The sequence below is a fragment of the Musa acuminata genome, chromosome BXJ1-8, assembly GCF_036884655.1.
Source record: "Musa acuminata AAA Group cultivar baxijiao chromosome BXJ1-8, Cavendish_Baxijiao_AAA, whole genome shotgun sequence".
NCBI lineage: Eukaryota > Viridiplantae > Streptophyta > Magnoliopsida > Zingiberales > Musaceae > Musa > Musa acuminata.
In genome coordinates, this window is record NC_088334.1 from 42,478,088 (window position 1) to 42,500,633 (window position 22,546).

The window sequence follows — 22,546 nt, forward strand, 5'->3', positions numbered from 1 at the left end:
AGTAAAGAAAAGAGTTTTCTAAAAACCATATTAGTCATTTTACAATTGTATAGACACGTGGCGACAAGCACGCGAGTTCGTAGGCGGAAGGAAAATAATATTTGATTCATGTAGCCGCCATCTAATCGAGAAATAACAGCTGGTTTAACCCCAACAGATCGACACCAATGGATGCCTACTATTTCAGATCAAGCCAAAACCGCAGGAGATCGATCCGTCATCCAAGATGATACTTTGCCATAAAAGGCCCCGATATTGGCATGCCACTCTTCATCCGCAACAGACAACACTCTTCTTTATTCGGAACCTCTAACCCTACAAGGAGGAAAGGAAACCAAGGACTAGAAGCAGGTCCAGAAAACTGCAAGCTTTCGGTCCAATTACATCGCCCGACTGAGTTCAAAGGTCGGCAAACAACCGTAACCGTAGCACACGCACGTACTTAAAAACGGGATTATTCTCGAGGGCTACTTACAAGCAGCTCAAACCGTCGGTTATACACAGGAAATTGTCTAACCCTCGCAAAACATTCACTTAAACGTAATAGGCCTAGTGATCATACGAAAACCATACTTTTTGCAAGGTCGAGAGACTTTTGGCGACCAAAGAGCTTTTCGACAATGGCCAATGCAAACTCTAACGACGTCCCTGGGCCTCTGCTTGTGATCAGGTTCCCGTCGACCACCACTCTGTTCTCGCAGTAGCTTTGGTCCAAAAGCTTGTCGCACATTGCTGGATATGCTGTTGCCTTCTTACCCTAGAGCAGGAAGAACATGAAAGGGTTAAAGAGAATCTTTCCAAATTTTGACAACCTTGGATGAACATATGATGTCTAAACTACATGACCCTGTGTATGTTTTAATCTTTTTCATAGTTTCTCTGTGGTGCTGTGTGTAGACAAAGATTTCGTTGGTCTTTACTTTAAGCAGACCATGGGTCTCCAAGACTATCGCTGGTGACGCACATATTGCTCCGTAAAGTTTACTAGATTCTGCCTGCTTTCTGAGTAAATTGACCAGCTTCTCTGAATTTGAAAATGCTTGAGCACCAGGAAGGCCACCCTATAAAATTAAAATTAAAGCGACTGAGAGTAGAGACAAAAGTCATTTGCAAGATCAAACAGCCAAAAGGCACTGCTTACCGGCAGAACAATGAGATCGTATTGCAACTTAATGGCCTCATCCAGAAGCATGTCAGCTATCAGCTTCACCTTCCTAGATGCCACGATTTCTAGCTTATCTTCAACTGATGCTACCACAACATTGGCCTTTGCTCTGCGCAAAGCGTCAATTATCATCACGGCCTCCATTTCCTCTGAGCCATTTGCAATCAGAACAAGAATCTTGACCACACAAGGGACAAATGTTAATAAGTTTGCTCTAGCTAGAAATAAAAAGGCATAAAATACCAATCACTGGTTCTAAGATGGCCATGACCATAAGGTACTCGAGAATGAGATGAATATGGAAGCCAGCATACTTCAATTTCTTCTTCCAGCAAAAATGCTGTTGACAAATTAAATGTGTCCTAATCGCAATTTTCTGTTATAGTGCTATGATCGACTACTAGTTTCTTTAAACAACTGCACCAAAGACATCCTAATGCTTTTTTTTTTTTAATAGTCCAGCGAAAAATGTCAGGAAAAACATCCATAAAATCAGAGCTCGACACAAAAATGATTTTGAAACCACAAACATAGCTGAAGCTTCAAAGAACATGCATAAGCACAGAATAACATCAATTTCCAACTATAATATGAAAATGATAACTAATATTCCAGCAAATTACTCGACATCTGGAATCTGCAGCAGCAGTTCAAGACTAGCAGATGATCCATTCTCTTCCAGCCACACATTTGACTCATGCTTGGTCAGCATGCATAACAAAGGCATGCCTCGAGGTTGGAAATTGTAGTATAAACAACAACAAAGTAATCCGTGATAGCTTGTCAGGTAGGTAGTTCATGAGACTACAAAATGAAGCTAACAAAGACCTGGCTACACAATAGAACAACAAACAAGAAAGACTGCAAAACTCTGAAGCATACTATGTAAAACTAATAGCGCTCTATGGAAATATCATCTTACCTGAGGTGTAGAATCAAACTTCCATGCTGTAGAGTTTATCTCAGTCATGGCAAACTCAACTCCATGATGTGGACGCATGACCTAAACAAACAATTTATTTATTTGCATATAAAAGAAGTACCAAAGATACACATGGATTTGAAAAAACCAACTGATTTTACTAATGCACTGAGTACATTGCCCAATGATGATTAATGTAAAGGATCATATATATCATATAACTCGTTAAACACATCATATAAGCTGTTGGCTTCAGCCAGATAAAAGTCATTACCATGCATATGGCATTTTTGTTAAGGCTTGCTAGAACATTTCAGACAATACTTCTATATATTCCTTTAAAACATCAAAAGGTCCACATACTGGAAGCTAGATACACAATCTACATTACTTGGAATTGAGGGAACCATGGAATGTAGCCAGTTTACGGAAAAAGTGACCTAAATTACCCATTTAAGAATCCTTCTTTTCCTCAATCAACCATAATTTATCACCATCACCAATGATTTATTTCTCAGGCCCGGCACATCCATTTCTGAATTCTGACATCCCATAGTCTTTGCAATTCATTGTCACTAGCTCAAAATTTTCCCTCTTCCTCTTCGTATCACCATCATCAACAACCCACACTACTCTAATGACCAAATTCATCCCCAACGTCACATAATCTCAAGTCATCATGTTTTTCAGTTGATTCCTCTTTTTCCTCTCACCAGTTACCATACCATTCAACCATGCCCATGCCGTATCCTCTTCTTCGCATAGGTGTTTCATCCTCTCGGCTAATTAGAGAGGGAGAAGTATATCTCCTCAGTTAAAAAAAGGGATTGGGTGCAGTATACCCAAAGAGGAGGACCACACGGATTGTTAGACCTTATTCTTTATGAATTCAACAATGAAATAAAGGTTCCGATTAGAAATGTTTGTGGACATTACCCACCAGACAGTCAGATTCCAATCAAAGACAATTGAAGGCTTACAATTACATAATAAATTCAGAACGAGTAGGCAGTGGTGGAAAGATTATCATGGCCAATCATACCATATAAAAGCAAAGAGAAAGGGTGCATGAGGGGCCTTGAACAAATTGTAGGGTCATCTATCAAGCATGGTAAGTTGAGAATGCATAATTTGACTAAACTTCTAAGGAATGGTATGATCTAATGTTGTATAGAAGCCTTACCACTAAATGTGGGACGGTTTAGGGGCAATATACTTGTAGGCAGTGAACACTAACCAAGAACTTGCATCATTCTTTGAGCGATATATAGAAATCATGTAAAACATATTTAACCTCATACCAGTCCATTGTATTCATCTACATGTACACATAATCAGGTCATACATTATTCCCGATTGGTCAGTTCCCGATTGGTCAGTAGTGGTAAAAATCTCAAGGTAGCTTTATATTGATCATATTTTGCTTCATCACAGTTAGAAGTTACAAATTTGGAAAACAATCACTCCAATGCCGTAACTCTTAGTGGTGACATCACGTCACCACAAAATTAGAACAACGAAATGGCCAATTGTTCAAAGAACATGATAGAATTTCCCTTTACATCCAAAGGTTCATGTTATCATTATGCAGACCTAAAATACAATTTTCAAATCAGAATGGATTAGCCATTTAATTTGGTTCCCGATTCAGGTTATGGATCAAAAGCCTAAGAGTAATTATAAGTTTAAACAATTTCAACTCAATTTTAACAGAAGCATAACAACAACAAGAAAGTATCAGAAGTAAAACAAATAAATAGTGTTTACCATGGGTCCTGCGACTTCATCCGCTTTATCTTTCCCATAAAGTTTTTCGACCAAAGCCAAAGAATACTCCATAGCTGTTCCTGGTCCGCGGCTTGTGACAACTTGACCTTCAACTTGGACCCTCGACTCCACTGCGGTTGCATCTGAGGGCAGTTTGTCCATGAATGAAGGATAACAAGTCGCCTGTTGACGGCAAGAGAGAGAAAAAAAAAATAAACACTTCTTAGAAATCCAGCACTGACAAAGAGCTCTTACAATAAGTAGCATACATTAAGAGTCCATTCACTGACATGAAAGGAATATGAAGGCCGAATAATAAGCTAATAATCACGTCATTGTTTATAACTAAAAAATGATTTGATCATGAATCTGAAAGTATACATAGAGCAACAACACGTCTAACTAATGACCGAGATATGGGACATCTAATATAAGGAAAGCAAATTACCCAAAAATAATCTCACCTTTAGACCTTTAAGCAAGCCCCATGATCCAAGGGCAACAGCAGGCGCAGCACAGATCGCCGCATAAAGCCCACCTTTTTCAGCCTGCTTCTTCACTATACTCTCCAACACTCCACAATCCCTGAGAGTATCCGAGCCCGGGATCCCTCCCTACTCAAGTCACAGTTCAAATCAGATAAGAAAGGAACCCTAAAAAACTGAGATGCTAAAAGCTCGAAGCAAAACCCCACGGGAAGGGAGATGAGGTCGAAGGAGGCGGTCGCGACGTCGGCCACGAGGGCGTCAGCGACCAGCTTGACCCCCCAGCAGGCGTCCACGCGGAGGTCTTTCTCGGCGGAGGCGACGGTGACGTCGGCACCGGCGCGGCGTAGGACGTCGATCGTGATCACCGCCTCCATCGGCTCCGTGCCATTGGCGATGGGAACGAGGACCTGATCCGATTCGAGAGATTAAGAAAAGAAGAATCAAACGCACCAGAGGAGAGGAAAAGGACATTTTTGTACCTTCTTCGGAGTCGACGCCATGGATGAGTAAGAGGAGGAGGAAGCGGCTGAGGAGCAGAGCGTGCGGGGTTGAGGGGCGAGTGGTTTGCTGGGGAAACGGAGAAGGGTTTTGTAGACGAGGGGAATGGGAAGAAGAGGAAGAGGGAGAAGGTGACGCGTGGCCATTTTTTTGGTTTCGGTAGGGCGTGTTTGCGTGTGGCTTTGGGATGGGGAGAGCGGCGGTCGAGTCCGCGTGCAAGAGAAGCTGCACGATATGGGGACGTTTACTTGGCGTGGATTTGGCGTTGCACGTGTCAACAACCTATTTGGACTTGCTTCGGGATAGCTTTATCTCCGTTCTTTTTTTTTAAATATCAATCCTATTTTTATAATTTGCAAACTAATTTTTTTAAAAAATATTTTTTTCAGTATAAGATTTTTTTTATTTAGTCATGCATATCGCTTCTTATTATTTAAAAAATAAAATTTCAATATAAGTTTGTCTCTTTTTTTATTTTGATCTAGAAGCTCATGTTATTTTATTTTTTTAATTTTATCCGCATGTTTCGTCGGATGGTATATCTGTCTCTTGCAAGTTGTCGTAATGGTTTAAGAGTACACAATGAGGCTCGTCTATGATGATAAGACAATATCTATCAAGATGATGAAGGTATAACTACTAACTCGTCGAGAGTCGATGATATCGAGATTCAATAGCTAGCTTGATTCTATTAATAAAAGAGTTGAATCCAAACGAGGACGATAGGCCTCTTAGCGAGATAGATATGTGTCAAAAGTAATCTCATCATTTAAAAAAGGTATTTTATGAAAATAAAACAAAAAGAATATTTTTTTTATCAAAATAAAAATAAAAAGGATCGCTTTTTTCCTTGTATCGTTTACGATGTTTAAAAGGTATATATCTATCTATCCATAGGTTACTATGTCTAAGTTCGGTATAAAGAAAGTACACATAATATAAGTTTCTAGGCATAACTTTCTTACTATTCCACTTATGAGGACCGGACTTTTAGATGGATCTGGAAGCCCGTCCTGAATTAACTTCACAAGACCACCACCCATAGTTTAATCTCGAGCCATTCTCATGGATAAAATTACATTCTAAAACAGATCAAGATGAAATTATTGCAAATCTCGGAGAACAATATTCCTTAACCATCCACCGGAGGACCAATGGGAGGGAAGAGATCCTCCATGCTGGTTCCTGCGTAATGGGAAGAACACACACACAAACCATATGCATCGACGCCGCTCAGGTTCTGTACGCATGACTTTTCTCGATCTCATGGAACATCAAGAATACTAGGTTGATGAACAGTGATGGTGATTCTCGTGATTGCCATTCATTCCGAGCCTTCATGCCTCTCCCGCTGGCGACGTCCTCATTGCTGAACCTCGAGAAAATGAAAATATACATAGGTACCGGAAACAATGGCTTAATCTTCTTCAAGGATCACCGGTTCTTATAGCAACCGTGCGCCATTAACAATTTGGTGCAATCACCTGTGACACATCTGCCATTCTTTTAGAAGCTCCACGTTGCAGCCATTCATTCATTCTTCGTTTTCTCCTTTTTCTTATCACGAGCTTCCCATTTTACTCTTCCCAAGGAAAGAAAATCTCGCCTTTCCTTCTTCCTACTCTCTTCCCCCGTCTGCACCCGCCGACTGCTTCGCTTACAACTCGTTCATCCGCAAAAGCTGCAATCTCGGGAGCTTTTGGAAGGGATCTGCAGCTGCAATGTCCCAACATGTCAAATAATTGAATAAGATATATAATATAATAACTAATTAGATTCCTAAGATTTTATCGTAGACCCTCTATTCTCTCTCATGTATAAAAAGAACATGACCCATAGGGTTGAGAGAGCGTTGGCACATTACGTCCTCTCGAGGGATTTCAATTTCTCTCCCAAAACCCTTTCTTCCCAAAATTTCATCAATCTCAGTTGGGTCGGATAGGAAGAGAGGAGAAAGGATCTATTCCTTGCACTCCTTGTAGATTCTACAGTGGATTTGGATTAAAGACGATGTCTGTAGCAATCTTGGATTAAAGACGGTGCTTAGCAGATCAAACGAGATCTCTGAAGAGATGACATCAAAAGGTACGCTTCGTAATAATTTAGATCTATACACTTTGATTTCAATCCTGGCATATAAGTTATTTCCACATTTCAGATATAGCATAATTATAAACTTTATGCTTATAATTGGTATCAGAGCCCGGTTTTTGAAATCAAATGCATTAGATCTGTAAATTTATTTACGATGCATAAAATTTCCAATAATTGCTAAGTAGCAATGTTCACCGTCGACCTCGCTGTGAATCTGCGACCACGCTAGGTAGCGTGCGCATCACAGAACTCGTCCCGTATGCGGGCATCACAGAACACATCCCATATGCGGGCATCACAGAACCTGTCCCATACGCGGAACTCGTCCATGCGACGGCCGGCCGCACACGGCCAAAACCCGTCCATACGACGGTCGGCCACACGCAGGCAGACAGCCCAGGTGGCGACCGTCCACAGGCTGCTGTCGCGCGTTGGCAACAGCCACGCGCGGGCAGGAACCGTCGCAGCGGTAGCGGCCGCGCGCAGGCTAGAACTGCTGCTGGCAATCGCGTACAGGCGACAGCCCGCAGTTGCGTACAGGCGACAGCCGCAAGCAGCAGCGGCAGCACCGTTCGCGCAGGCGACGACGACGAAGGCAGATTAGGGTTTTTGGTATAATTACGGTTTTACCCTCGAGGATAGGTTTTGTTAAAATTACAGTTTTACCCTTGTAAATTTCATAATTTCATGTTATGTCTATCAATATATTTACGGTTTTACCCTCGGGTTTAATTTATGCCAAAATTACAGTTCTGCCATTCGCATATTTCTGATTTATAACATTTCAAATATTTATGGTTTTATCAAAATTGAGAAATTTAATTCATATTCTCAATTATAAATTGATAAATATGATTTATTATAATTATGATTAATTTTAATCATAATTATATTTTTTTTATTATTTGATTGGATTTAATTTTTGATTTAAAAAAATATAAATTATGGTTTACTTTATAGTTTTCTCATATGAATTATTGATTTTATATGTGATAAATAAAATTAAAATCTAATTATTATTTTTGGACTTTTATTTATTTATTCACATATATATATATATATATATAATTATGAAATAATATTTACCTTTCACATGAAGGCATGATTTATATGTTATCATGATTATCATATGAGTTTTCATACTGATTAATATTCAATAATTATTATTATTATTTATTATTGAATTACTTAACATTAATGTTTAATAATTATTATTGTTATTTATTATTGAATTGCTTAGCATTAATGTTCAATAATTATTATTGTTATTTATTATTGAATTGTTTAGCATTAATGTTCAATAATTATTATTGTTATTTATTATTGAACTGCTTTGCATTAATATTCAATAATTATTATGGTTATTTTATTATTAAATTGCTTAGCATTAATGTTCAATAATTATTATTGTTATTTATTATTGAATTGCTTAGCATCAATATTCAATAATTATTATTGTTATTTATTATTGAACTGCTTAGCATCAATATTCAATAATTATTATGGTCATTTTATTATTGAATTGTTTAGCAAAAATTAAAGAAATTGATGAATATTATTTGTAATTCATTTTCCTAAGTTTTATCTGACTAGTAGTTGCCAAAGTGGTCTAGGATGATAAGCTTTTGTGATATGAATTATAATAAAAGTTTTATCATTTATAGGATATTTTTATTTTATATTATTGCATTAGTCTTGTAGCCACCAAAGTGACATGGACTAATGACTTATAAAATAATATTAAGGAATTAGTCCTAAATGATATTAAAGAAATAATATTCATAATGACACATATAATTAGGAGATTTAGATAATCCCAAAGGAAAATCTAATTCAAATAATTATATGATATGGTAGGATGATACTATTTTTAGATATCCTTACAGTTTAGGGTTATATACCTAAAGGTATTAGTCCTCCATAAATATTCTTGAGTGAACACTAGATATGTCAATATTTCATCCAAAGGTGTAATATAGATGATATCAATAGTTCATCAATTTTTGACAAACTCAAAGCATTAATGTTATTCTATATTTTTGCAGTGGTACTTCCGCATATACATTCATATGCTTCAAGTGTCCCTGTACTATCTGGATCATATTATTCAGAATGGTTAGAGCATGTGCAATTCACACTGGGTGTATTAGATCTTGATTTAGCATTACTTGTTAAAAAACCTATAAACTTGACTGATGAAAGTACTGTAGAACAAGTAAATGAAATGAAGGCTTGGGAAAGATCTGATAGACTTGGTTTAATATTCATAAGAATGATAATTACAAATAACATAAAGACTTTATTACCGACTACAACTAGCGCAAAGATCTGGTAACTCATTATGATCTTGAGTTGCATCAGATGGACGTGAAAACAGCATTTCTGAATGGGGATCTGGATGAGGAAATCTATATGGAACAACCCGAAGGATTTATTGAAAAGGGAAAAGAAAATTGGGCTTGTAAACTTAAGAAATCCATTTATGGCCTTAAACAAGCTTCCAGACAATGGTATATAAAATTTCATAATACCATTACTTCATTCGGATTTTAGAAAAACACTGTTGATCAGTGTATATATTTGAAGGTAAGTGGGAGATCTTGGTTTATTGCACGAAACCAAGATATTTCTCAACAAGAACTTTAAGATGGTTAATATGAATGAGGCAGCTTATGTTATTGGCATTGAGATATTATCTCAAGGAATATTAGGATAGTCTTAGAAAAGATATATTGATCGTATCTTGGAAAGATTTAATATGCAGCTTTGCTCAGCCAATGATGTACCAATTACTAGAGGTGAAAAATTCAGTCAAAACTAGTGCCCAAGAAATGACTTAGAAAAAAATCAAATGAAGAATATTCCTTATGGGTGTGCAGTTGGAAGTCTATTATATGCTTAAACCTGTACAAGACCATATATCAGTTTTGTAGTTGCAATGTTGGGAAGATACCAAAGCAACCTAGAAATAAAACATTGAAAATCTGCAAAGAAAGTAATGAGATATCTACAAGAGACGAAAGATTATATGCTCACATACAGGAGATCAGATCAGCTTGAAGTGATAGGATATTCAGATGCCAATTTTACAAATTGCCTCGATAGTAGGAAGTCCACTTCAGGATTTGTATTTATGTTAGCTGGTGGGGCAATTTTTTGAAAAAGTGCAAAGCAATCGCTTATTGCATCATCAACAATAGAAGTTGAATTTGTGACATGCTTTGAGGCCACAAATCAAGCTTTTTGGCTGCAAAATTTTATCTTGGGACTTGGTGTGGTCGACTCAATTGCTAGGGCGTTGAAGATATTTTGTGATAACACTGTAGTAGTTTTCTTCTCTAAGAATGGCAAGTACTCTAGTGGTTCCAAGCACATTGAGATAAAGTACTTTGTGGTTAGAAAAAGAGTCCAGAAACAACAAATGTCAATTGAGAACTTGAGCAGCACTATGATGATTGCTGATCCATTGACAAAAGTCTTACAGTGTAAAATATTCAAAGAACATGTTCTTAAAATGGAGCTTGTGAGCAAGGCATAAAGGATATAGTGATGCATGTTTATGTGGATGCTATTATTGATATTCTTCTTGCTTAATTAAAGTTATCTATTTCTGCTATCCTGTTTACATTTATGTTTATGCATATTATGGTTGAATGTAATAACAGGATTGTCTTAACAAGACAAATTACAAGGGTCATTATGGACTATATTAGGAAAGACTAACAATGTTGTGGTACATAGAAGAAAGTATGACATTGATGAAATACAACCGCTATGACTCGCATTAATAGTTGGACTTAATATTCCTTTGCGCTAGTTGCAGTCGGTAATGAAGTCTTTATGTTATTTGCAATTATCATTCTTATGAACATTAAACTAAGTCTATCAGATCTTTCCCAAGCCTTCATTTCATTTACTTGTTCTACAGTACTTTTATCAGTCAAGTTTGTAAGCTTTTCAATAAGTAATGCTAAATCAAGATCTAATACACCCAATGTGAATTGCACGTGCTCTAACCATTCTGAATAATATGATCCAGATAGTACAGGGACACTTGAAGCATATGAATATATATGCGGAAGTACCACTGCAAAAATATAGAATAACATTAATGCTTTGAGTTTGTCAAAAATTGATGAATTATTGATATTATCTATATTAGACCTTTGGGTGAAATATTGACATATCTAGTGTTCACTCAAGAATATTTATGGAGGACTGATATCATCCTTGTGGAATAGTATTGTTATCTTTGGGTATACAATCCTAAACTACAAGGATATCCAAAAATAGTATCATCCTACCCCATCATATAATTATTTAAATTAGATTCTCCTTTGAGATTATCTAAATCTCCTAATTATATGTGTCATTATGAATATTATTTTCTTAATGTAATTTAGGACTAATTCTTTAATATTATTTTATAAGTCATTAGTCTAGGTCACTTTGGTGGCTACAAGACTAATGCAATAATATAAAATAAAATTATCTTATAAATGATAAAACTTTTATTATAATTCATATCACAAAAGTCTATCATCCTAGACCATTTGGCAACTATCAGATAAAACTTATGAAAATAAATTATAAATAATATTCATCAATTTCTTTAATTTTTGCTAAGCAATTCAATAATAAAATGACCATAATAATTATTGAATATTGATGCTAAGCAGTTTAATAATAAATAACAATAATAATTATTGAATATTAATGCTAAACAATTCAATAATAAAATAATCATAATAATTATTAAATATTAATGTAAAGTAGTTCAATAATAAATAATAATTATTATTATTATTAAATATTAATGCTAAGTAATTTAATAATAATAAATAATAATTATTATTGAACATTAATAATAAGTAATTCAATAATAAATAACAATAATAATTATTGAATATTAATCAGTACAAAAACTCCTATGATAATCATGATAACATATAAATCATACCTTCATGTGAAAAGTAAATATTATTTCATAATTTCATATATATACATGTGAATAAATAAATAAAATTTAAAAAATAATAATTGGATTTTAATTTTATTTACCACATGTAAAATCAATAATTTATATAAATCATGCATGAGAAAGGTATACATTATTTCACAATTTCATATATACATATGTGAATAAGTAAATAAAATTCCAAAAATAATAATTAGATTTTAATTTTATTTACCACATGTATAATCAATAATTCATATGAGAAAACTATAAAGTAAACTATAATTTATAATTTTTTTTAATAAAAATAAATCCAATCAAATAATCAAAAATATAATTATGATTAAAATTAATCAAAAATATAATAAATCATATTTATCAATTTATAATTGAGAATATGAATTAAATTTCTCAATTTTTGATAAAACCATAAATATTTGAAATGTTATAAATCAGAAATATGCGAATGACAGAACTGTAATTTTGACATAAATTAAACCCGAGGGTAAAACCATAAATATGTTGGCAGAACATAACCTGAAATTACGAAATTTACAAGGGTAAAACTATAATTGTCATAAAACCCTTAGCCTCGAGAGCAAAATCGTAATTATGCCAAAAAAACCCTAATCTACCTTCGTCGTCATCGTCGCCTGCGCGAGCGGCGCTGCCATTGTTGCTTGCGGCGTGGCCCCCTGTGCGCGGCTGCGGGCTGCCGCTTGTGCGCGACTACGGGCTGCCACCTGTGCGCGGCTGGCAGCGGCAGTTCTAGCCTGCGCGCGGCCATTGCCGCCACGACGCTGTCGCCGTAGGGCTGCAACTGCTCCCGCGCGGCCGCTGTCGCTACAGCGGTTCCTGCCCGTGCGCGGCCGTCGCCTGTGCACGACCTACTCACGCACGGCCGCCACCTGGGTTGTCTGCCTGCGTGTGGCCGACCGTCGCATGGACGGGTTCTGGCCGTGTGCGGCCGACCGTCGTATGGACGGGTTCTGTGAGGCCCGCATATGGGACGGGTTCTGTGATGCCCGCATACGGGACGAGTTCTGTGATACGCACGCTACCTAGCGTGGTCGTAGATTCGCAGCGAGGTCGACGATGACCATTGCTGCTTAGCAATTCTTGGAAGATGAAGGTAATTTTATGTATCATAAATAAGTTTATAGATCTAATGCATTTGATTTCAAAAATCGAGTATCAATTGTAAGCATAAAATCTATAATTATGTTATATCTGAAATGCGGAAATAACTTATATGCCAGAATTTAAATCAAGTGTATAGATCTAATTATTACGATGCGTACCTTTTGATGTCATCTCTTCACAGATCTCGTTTGATCCATACCGTCTTTAATCTAAGATTGCCTGCAAGGAGGAATTTTGGGTAGAAAGGGTTTTGGGAGGAGAAATTGAAATCCCTCGGAGAGGTGCGTTAATGTGCCAACGCGACTCCATCTCGGATCGTTTGATGGAGCACGTTAAATAGTCCGACATCCGGAATCCTAATGGAAATATTGGATCCGCACGAAATTATTTGGGTCCGATTCACCACGTAAACCTTCCATTGATGGGCAAGGAATGTTGGGGCGGCACAATTTTATGGTGGCCAGCGACCGCAACGGGGTAAGGGGCATGTGGGTTTGGGTGCCGATTTCGGTGGCCGGAAGCACATACGGAAGGAGGGCAAGCGATGGCCGATGAGCCGGTTGACAGGGGATGGTGGAGGCGCGGGCCGAGATCTTCGGACACGTTCTGAACCCGTAGGGGAAGGGCTCCATTCACAAGATGCTCGGTAGAAGCTCATCGGAAATAAGATCGCGCCCATTCACAAGTATGGGGCGCGCTACCTTTAAAAATATTAAATGTTCACTTTAAATGATCGTTAACCTAAATGTTCATAAGAATACTATCAAATCCATTCAAAATGAACCCACAAGTAAAAGTAAATTATTTGTTCGTCTATAAATGCCAATAAGTTAATTGCTATTTTGCATTTCCAACCTACCTTTTACTTATTATTTCAGTATCGAGAGAGAGAAAGAATCTCAACTTTTTACAGCAGAATTTATTGACAATTTATTTACAGCTAGCGTTCCTTGATCCATTTATTTAAAGCAGAATATTCTGCCCCAAATTCCGAGTGTACAGAAAAAAAAAAGAAAAACAAAACAAAACGCTAGAAATTTTTTTTTCCTAAAGTTTGCTTGATAGGACAATTAAAGTGAAGTGTAAGGCAAGTATGGGATCCAAAAAGGGTCAGCGTATGCAACTTTACCATAGAAAGCAGACTATTACAGTTACTGAGTGCCCTACTTACTGGGGAGTTTTGCCATTGCTTACAAGATGCTGACTTGATGAATGGTGAAAAATGTACGACAAAAAAAACATGCTTGGATAATATTATAAGATATCATCTGAAATTAATTTAAATAATTGCAGACTAAATAGTTGCCAAAGATTTTCGAGGGCACATCCTCTCTTACGCGAATGAACTATTAATTTACTTAGTCTGCAGCATCTTTCCTAATGATTTTAATGTACTCCAGTCTCCAATAATCTTCCAGAATATCCATTTTTCATCTCGATCATGCTCCTCGTGCATCCAACATTAAGAACTAATGCTAAATTTCATTTCCAACCGCATGTAATAATCCACGGATATATGAATTATCAAATATATTCATAACACTCAGAGTTAGTAAGGCAGCAGTACAACAAAATAGCATTTCTCAAGAATAACAGGATATTTGACTACATAACAGCAAGATGCATTAAGGCTATACCAAAACCCACTGATCCTACAACACATAACCTAAGCACAGTGCACTAGAATTAGCCTGAAAGCTAACCTCAACATTAATAACTTGTACAATAAGCCATGTTGTGGCCAGTCACACATTTATCTTCTGGCCATACACGACCTGGTAGGAAACAGAGTTAGGTGATAATAAATTGGAAACACACTTTTGTTGCCCATATAGAACAGAACTACACGCGTTGCACCAGAACTACCTGAAAATAGTTATCCTCACTGGAATTCTCAACATCAATGGCCAACAAACTGGGCCATGTTGTAACCAGTCACGCATATATCATTTGCTCTTACTTCCTAGCTCCTAGTCCCACAATGTACTGCATATATTATTCGTGTGGAAAACATAAGTGTTAGAGGAGTATAAATTGGAATAACTCCGAAAATAATTTGAAGCCCTTGCGCAACAACTCCTTCGAGCTCTTTCTTATTTTATCTCCCATTTCAATTTTTAGCATATAGCAATGCAAAATTCATTTCCTCCATACAAGAAATTTTCACAGGTCGCATTAATTTATTGTTAATACCAATTTCCTTCAGATAACATCTCTTCACGCAGATCCAAATCCAAACCGCATTTTCTATCAATGCAAGATCCAGGATAACAAACAAAACTTAAAAAGGAAGCTACACAACATATCACGAATTATTAGTTAAAGATCTAGTACTAATACAAGAAGAGGGGATCCAAGGTCACAAATAATAACAAAGAAAAAATAGACAACTTGATCAATTCAAGATTGAACATCACGAATAAAAATTCAGAAAAGAACTTCAAGATCCAAGATCGTAATAGAAAACTCAGAAAAGTAAGGGACCAAGAACACCACAGGTTACCAATCTTACGACGGAAATTGATCAAGAAAATAGACAACAAATTGATAACTCGGTCAATTGAAGATTCGACATCAGGAACAAAAATTCAGATAAGAACTTCAAGATCCAAGATCGTAATAGAATAATCAGGAAAGAAAGGGATCAAGAACATCACAGATTACCGATTTTACAACGAAAATTGATCGAGAAAATAGATAACAAATTGATAACGCGATCAATTGAAGATTCGACATCAGGAACAAAAATTTAGAAAATAACTTCAAGATCCAAGATCGTAATAGAATACTCAGGAAAGAAAGGGATCAAGAACATCACAGATTACCGATCTTACGACGGATAGTAAGGTCGATCCGGACCCAACGAAGCCCAACGGTTTACGCTTCACAACGGGAACCTCCTGGAAGCTTGCAGCGGCGGCGGCGATGGACTCGGATGGGAAGTTCGAAACGTGCTTGTCATCGGAAGAGGGCAGAGGCAGAAGAAGGGAATACGGAGAAGACGGAGGAACGGGTGGAGGGGAGGAGATGGGAGAGGCAGAAGAAGGGAAGACGGAGGAGAAGGCAGAGGGAGGGAGGGAGGGACGGGAGGACGAAACAGAGGGCGTAATCACGGGAAGAAGAAGATGCAAGAGAAAAGTTCTCCGACTCGAGAACGAAACAAGAGGGCATTCACGCGAAGAAGTCGGAACTGTCATCATCGCTCGATATTTATACGGTGGCACCAATCACGACTAATGCTGGTCGGTGGTCGTTTATCACACAGGCATGCACGAATTACGAGAAGGTAAGTCCTGCAACGTAGACTGAAAATTCCTGCGAGTGTAAAAAATAGAGCTTCATCAGAAATATATAATAAGAATTTTCTAGAGCCGACCTCGATTGATATATTAATCGAGTTGAACTCAGTATAATGTGAATCAATCTGGCCACCTCGTTATGTTTACGTCGGCTTGGTGATCACAAAATGCCACCCTTGCTGGTATTTGTACAATTAAGAAGTCATTTTGTTTACACTTGCAGATCCACACAGATTGTGTGCATGACCCTAAACCCACTCTTTGTCAACCCATACCGATTCTGGGCGTCGCATGTTGCAATCTAGACCATAACAACTTGCAAGCAACAAAGACATTACGGAAATGAGAGATTTGATTGCATCCGATCATGCATTTGGAATATGTCCAGAGATGAAATTTCAATCATCAGGAAATATTATGTCCAAAGATAACGCAAGTATAAGAATCAAAAGAGCATGTCTTTTGTGTTATCAGTTAAGGTTTGCATTGTTAATCCTATGAATCCTTACTGATTAACTGTAAAGCAATGATATACAGTTCAAAACTGCCAACATAAGGCATGTTCTTTCATAGAGCAACAGACATGTTTATCCAAAGAATGATCGATGTAAGTCTGTCACGCATGAAGGTTGAACACTTAAAATGGAAGAGTTTCTTACGTGCTAGTTTAGATAGTAATCTTATCGCACATAAACAACAAAGTTTAGATAGCAAAGGCACTGTCTACAAAGTGCAAACAACTATAGAGAAAAGAAAATAGACATTGCCTTCATTAATCTGATATTTATAGAATGATAGTATTAACCATCTTTCTCAAACGAGGTGTACAATCACGTCCTTGCATTAGCCTTTATTAACCATCTCACATTGTCCCTAAAACTAGACGAGTGATGCTTTGTTTATACCGATACGTATCCTCCTTCCGTCAGGTCCTTCTAACTTAAGATTATCGAGTAATAGTCATTAAAGAGCACGTTCATCTCTATCATCTATGCCACATTTAACCCCCAACAAACATAATTTACTAGGCATATTCCTTGTCAACACCAATTAACCACAAACATAATTTACTATGTTTCGATTCTATATATCATACGACCTTTGCTTTGGATAAAAGATATGACGAACTCTTCCCCTTATGTTGTGCAGAGAATGGCACTGCAAGAGGAAAGAGAGAGAGAGAGAGAGAGAGGGGGAAGAAAAATAGGATTATGATGTTTCTGCTTGACAATCAGGGGTTAAACTTTGTCAGTTTTGATCCAAATTTTATATAGATAATCTTTGTAACAAGCTCTATAATTTTAACGGTGTTGATCTACAGTTTACCCTCTCTGAGATACTAAAGTTTGAGGTGGACTACGGTTCCATGATTTTTTTCGTATTGGGTTTTCCACGTTAAGCATTGGGTTTTTCACGTTAAAAATTTGGTCTCTATGTGTGATTGATTTATTATTCTATTGTTTATGTTAGTTCTGATTAATATTTACATTTTGATATAAAGTTGGTATTTTGATGAATAAAGTTGATTTACTATATTGGTATTTTGATATAAAGTTGGTATTTTGATGAACAAACATAATTTACTAGGCATATTCCTTGTCAACACCAATTAACCACAAACATAATTTACTATGTTTTGATTCTATATATCATACTACCTTTGCTTTGGATAAAAGATATGACGCACTCTTCCCCTTATGTGTTGGGTCCAGCCCATATGTGGGTTTGGACAACAAATCAATAATTAAAAGGGTTTTGTGCAATGAACGAGAGAGGGCAGTGTGCGTGTTGTGCAGAGAAGAGAGAGAGAAAGAAGAAAAATAGGATTATGATATTTCTGCTTGAGGGTTAAACATTATCAGTTTTGGCCTAAATTTTATGTGGAGAATCCTTACAGCAAGCTCTACAATTCTAACGGTGTTGATCTGTAGTTTATCCTCTCTGAGGTACTTTCATATGATTTTCAATAGTGGAAGTTTGTCCCATGATTTTTTTTCGCATTGGGTTTTCCATATTAAAAATTTGGTCTCTACGTGTGATTGATTTATTATTTTATTATTTATGTTGTTCTGATTAATATTTATATTTTGATATAAAGTTGATATTTTGATGAATAAAATTAGTATTTTGATATGGAACTTATTTTTTAGGCCTTCAACCGTATTATTCCGCTTTAATAATTATATTAGGCCTTTATCGTAAATCACAAACGAGGCCTTCGTTTTACTACCTCATGAACAAAACCGAAGCAATTATTATCAACAAAGCAGACTGGGGCCTAAGAAAATTCCTATTGTTTTATTCAGACAAGCTCCTAATTCTCTCATATAACACTCCAAGTGAGACAACCATTGCTGATTTCAAGATTCTCTATGTATCAAATTCAGACATATATATGATAAAAAGAACTAATTTCAGGTCAAATTAACTTGGTAACAAAAACTACTTCACACTCATCGATTCTTTGATCGAAAGGCATCAAACTGTAGGAAGCAGGAAAACAGAACGTCCTAGATTCAAGAAACGTGATACCAGCAGCAGATTTCGAAGATCTCACAAGTAGGAATCAAGAAAGGAGGAGAGGAGGAAGAGAAAGAGGGGAGTGAGGGGCAGGAAGCGAGAGACCTGTGATCTTGGGTGGATGCCGCCGAGGGAATCTGCTCCATGGTGTCCTCTTCATCGATCTCCTTGCGATCGTTCTCTCGCATTGGGTATTCTCTCCCATCTGGTTCTTAGCATATGCGGTGCCAACGGAGGTCGGATGCCAAGTAATATCCCAATCAAGTTAATGTCTTCGACTGTTACAAAACAAAGGAATCAAATTATTTTGATAAAGGCATTAATTAAATGATGATGCAACAAAGTCGGTGCGGCTCCTATGTCTCAGCCGAGCGACCAAACAAGGGAGGCCCTGCTCTCATCGGCTGCGCTACCTGGGACCCACAAGAACTAGCTACGATCTCATCAAGCATTGGCCACCGTGTATGGCGGTAACGGTGGCCGGGAACCAATAAGATGTGTCCCTTGCTACGCACGCTGCTTTTAATGTTGTTAGTTCTACTATGGTTGAGCACTGCAGTTACATGCGATCAAGAGTTTAAGCTGACTGACCACTTGTTTGCGAGCTCCACCGATCACACGAAAGTAACGCAACATTCTTTCTCGTCCTCGCCAATCTCAAGTGCTTCTGGCACCCGTGGTGACTTGGAATCTTGCTTTGATCATGACAGGTCCTTTTCCTGCTGCTGCTCCCGACGTGTCGTCACATGTTAGGCCGGGTTTCGCAGGCAAATGCGGGTAGGTATCTTTTCATCCCGTCCTGCACACTTTACTGGTTCATTAAATGACTCTCTTCTCATCGGAGAACGTCACGCGCGGATCGGTCGCTCCCAAAATTTTCGTGGAATCCTTATCGCAAGTTCCATGCGTGGCCGAATGAGAATCTTATACCAGCAGCATTCATCACTATAGACTAATCTGATTTTATTTTATTTTTTATTATTTAGAGAAGAGACTTGGGGTTTTTGACGCACGTGCGAAGGCACGCCCTCTGTTCTAGAGAGCACCGAAAGCGAGGCAAATATATACATACAATAAGAAAATTCTGCTCTTATCTCGATCAACCCGAAACAATAAACAAAAAAAGGACGGTCCTCTTGTCGTGATATCGATGGACACGTGTGAACGCTTCAACCGTCAATTACTCGTCGCACAGAACCACCGGAATATTAACGAGGAGAGCGATGGTTGTGATGAGCTGGATTTTGACTGGAGCAGGCTGCGGGACCCACGATCGGACCCGCTCGAGAAGGCAGGTGGGTGTGTCGAAGTATCAGCACAGCTCTTCTGCGGCCACTGGCAGTAGTGGCCGAACGAGTCGATCTTGGCAGAAATTTACGCATCTGCCACCGCCAGCATGGCGCGTTCCGACGTCCGCGTCATGTACAGATGAGTCGCGGCCGAGTATGAACGCCGGCAAACTGATGGCACAGTGGCAATACCGTTATACGATCCGAGGACCGAGGCTAGTTTGATAGGAGTTCCATTATTAAACGGATTAGCCGGTGCATAGCGCAGCCGGGCATAATAGCATCATCACGAAGGTGCGCGGAGAGGCGGAGGGACCAAAGCATTCATCGTCTCAGTTGGATCGGGAGATGGTTCGAGCGCGAGCAGTAGGAAGGAGCGGCAACGGCAGCGGTGGGCTGTGGCGGCTCGCCGACGAGTTGAATCCACCGGAGGTCGGTTGCAGGGCCATGGAGGCGGAGTGCATCCGGCGGTTCCATCGACATGAGCCCATGGAGAACCAGTGTAGCTCCTGCGTCCTCAAGCACATCAAAGCCCCCGTCCAACTCGTAAGGGTCTCTTTCCTATGCTTGGATCGGATACCGATGCGGTTTCGGTTGAATTTGGATGGGTCTTTCACTGTGGGCTTTTCTTTTGGGAGCCTGGTGGTTCCACTCAGCTGTTCTTGAACAGATGCCAAGAGCTTTGAAGTGTAAAACACTGGATTTTGCGTACCATTGTATTCACCAAATGCAGGAAATGAGTTGGTCCAAATGTATTATGGTCTAAAAACTGGGTTTTTTTTTTTTCTCCTCCTTTTTAGATATTTTTTGATGGAAGAGATGATCATCTTGCATGCATGCTGCTCATGATTAAAAGCTGTGTGGTTGGTAGTGATTTGAGGTGGCCTCTGTGTCAGGTGTGGTCTCTGGTGAGGCGATTCGATCAGCCGCAGAGGTACAAGCCTTTCGTGAGCAGGTGCATCGTGCAAGGAGATTTCGCGGTGGGGTGTTTGCGAGAGGTGAACATCAAATCGGGGCTGCCCGCGACCACCAGCACCGAAAGGCTGGAACAGCTCGATGACAATGAGCACATCCTCAGCATCAAGATTGTCGGAGGAGACCACAGGCTTCAGGTCTTGTGTTCTTGTCATCTCCGTCTTCTGTTCCTGGTTTTTGCTTAGTTGTTGCGGAGATGTTGGCCTTCGATTGTAGACCCAAACATTCCTCTCGAAACACTGGGTTTATGGTAACCCCTGCATCAGCTGATCATGACTGCAACTCCTCAGATTGGGAAGTTGTATTGCATAAGATCTGATGGCTTCGCTTTTCAATGGATGTAACTTCCTGGCTTAATAATCATAGTAAATTCTCCTCCTTTGTTATCGATCGGATACGTATAGAAAAAAAAATGGTATTTAACCTTTACCCTGAGAAACAGTTAAAAGAGACGAAAACTAATATCCAGCAAACAGCTTTTGGTGTTTCAGCGTCCATCTTTGATTTATCATATGATCCTCCTCGTTTGATCCCATCACCTCTCACCTTTGTTTATGTGAATTCAGAGAAGCTAGCTTGACAAGGCTGCATCATAACTAGACCGGTTTCCACCATTTTGTCTTTCCTTTCTTCTGTGTTTAATCTGCTTCATGATAACATGGTAATGTTATCAAGTGCTATGCATCCGAATCTATTTTGAGCCTAAATTTTCGGTATCGGTGCTCATCGATCTTCATCCTTGTTTCTCCACAGAACTACTCATCGGTTATTACTGCTCATCCTGAGATGATCGATGGTGAAGAAGGGACATTGGTGATAGAGTCATTCGTGGTGGATGTGCCCGATGGGAACACCAAAGATGATACTTGCTTTTTCGTGGAGGCCCTGATCAAGTGCAACCTCAAATCACTGGCTGTGATATCAGAGCGTTTGGCAGATCAGGATCTAGCAGAGTCGATGGCCCTCTGATCCACCAATACTTTTGGATCTTCGGAACGTCCGAGCTTTTGATGTAGTCAGCCTTGCCTTTCTTTCCCATGTCTTCTTCTACCATCCCTCGCCTCGCCCTGCAGCTATGGTTAGCTTGAACATTGCACGTCTCTAATGAGGTTTACTCGCCTGTGAATGAATGGCAGTGTTGTTTCGTGGTCACAGCGATGCGTACGGCAGCAAATGCACCAAAAGGTCGAATGAAGGTGTATTTTGAATGTACTTTCTGTAAATATTTTTAACTATCTTCTCGTTTTTTAGAGAGAGAGAGAGAGAGAGAGAGTTCTGCAAAGAGCTTCGAGATGTCATGAATTTTGTTGTGAACCTAATGGGATAGCTATGTGTTGGGTGATTCCGCTCATGACTTTAGGATTAACTAAAAAACTCTGACCTTAATCTTATACGAGTTAAATAGTCTGAGTTAGATAGAAAAATCTAG

General features: G+C 38.4%; 2 protein-coding genes and 1 long non-coding RNA gene across 3 annotated transcripts; 1 reads left to right on the top strand and 2 right to left on the bottom strand.

Moving 5' to 3' along the window:
• Positions 1 to 342: 342 nt before the first annotated feature.
• On the bottom strand, positions 343 to 5,032 carry LOC135587916 (protein DJ-1 homolog B-like). Its single transcript, XM_065079774.1, has 8 exons — positions 4,822 to 5,032; positions 4,549 to 4,749; positions 4,319 to 4,468; positions 3,855 to 4,037; positions 2,088 to 2,168; positions 1,142 to 1,342; positions 921 to 1,061; positions 343 to 757 (listed from the first exon to the last, which is right to left on the bottom strand). The coding sequence occupies exons 1-8, from the start codon at positions 4,984 to 4,986 to the stop codon at positions 557 to 559; spliced, it is 1,323 nt and encodes a 440-aa protein (XP_064935846.1). The 5' UTR covers positions 4,987 to 5,032; the 3' UTR covers positions 343 to 556.
• Positions 5,033 to 14,547: 9,515 nt separating this feature from the next.
• On the bottom strand, positions 14,548 to 19,306 carry LOC135587919 (uncharacterized). Its single transcript, XR_010475999.1, has 2 exons — positions 18,959 to 19,306; positions 14,548 to 16,349 (listed from the first exon to the last, which is right to left on the bottom strand). It is a non-coding gene; the product is annotated as an uncharacterized LOC135587919 (long non-coding RNA).
• Positions 19,307 to 20,350: 1,044 nt separating this feature from the next.
• LOC135587918 (abscisic acid receptor PYL8-like) lies at positions 20,351 to 22,462 on the top strand. Its single transcript, XM_065079780.1, has 3 exons — positions 20,351 to 20,688; positions 21,039 to 21,254; positions 21,871 to 22,462. Exons 1-3 carry the CDS (start codon positions 20,491 to 20,493, stop codon positions 22,084 to 22,086), a joined length of 630 nt encoding a protein of 209 aa, XP_064935852.1. The 5' UTR covers positions 20,351 to 20,490; the 3' UTR covers positions 22,087 to 22,462.
• Positions 22,463 to 22,546: the final 84 nt, after the last annotated feature.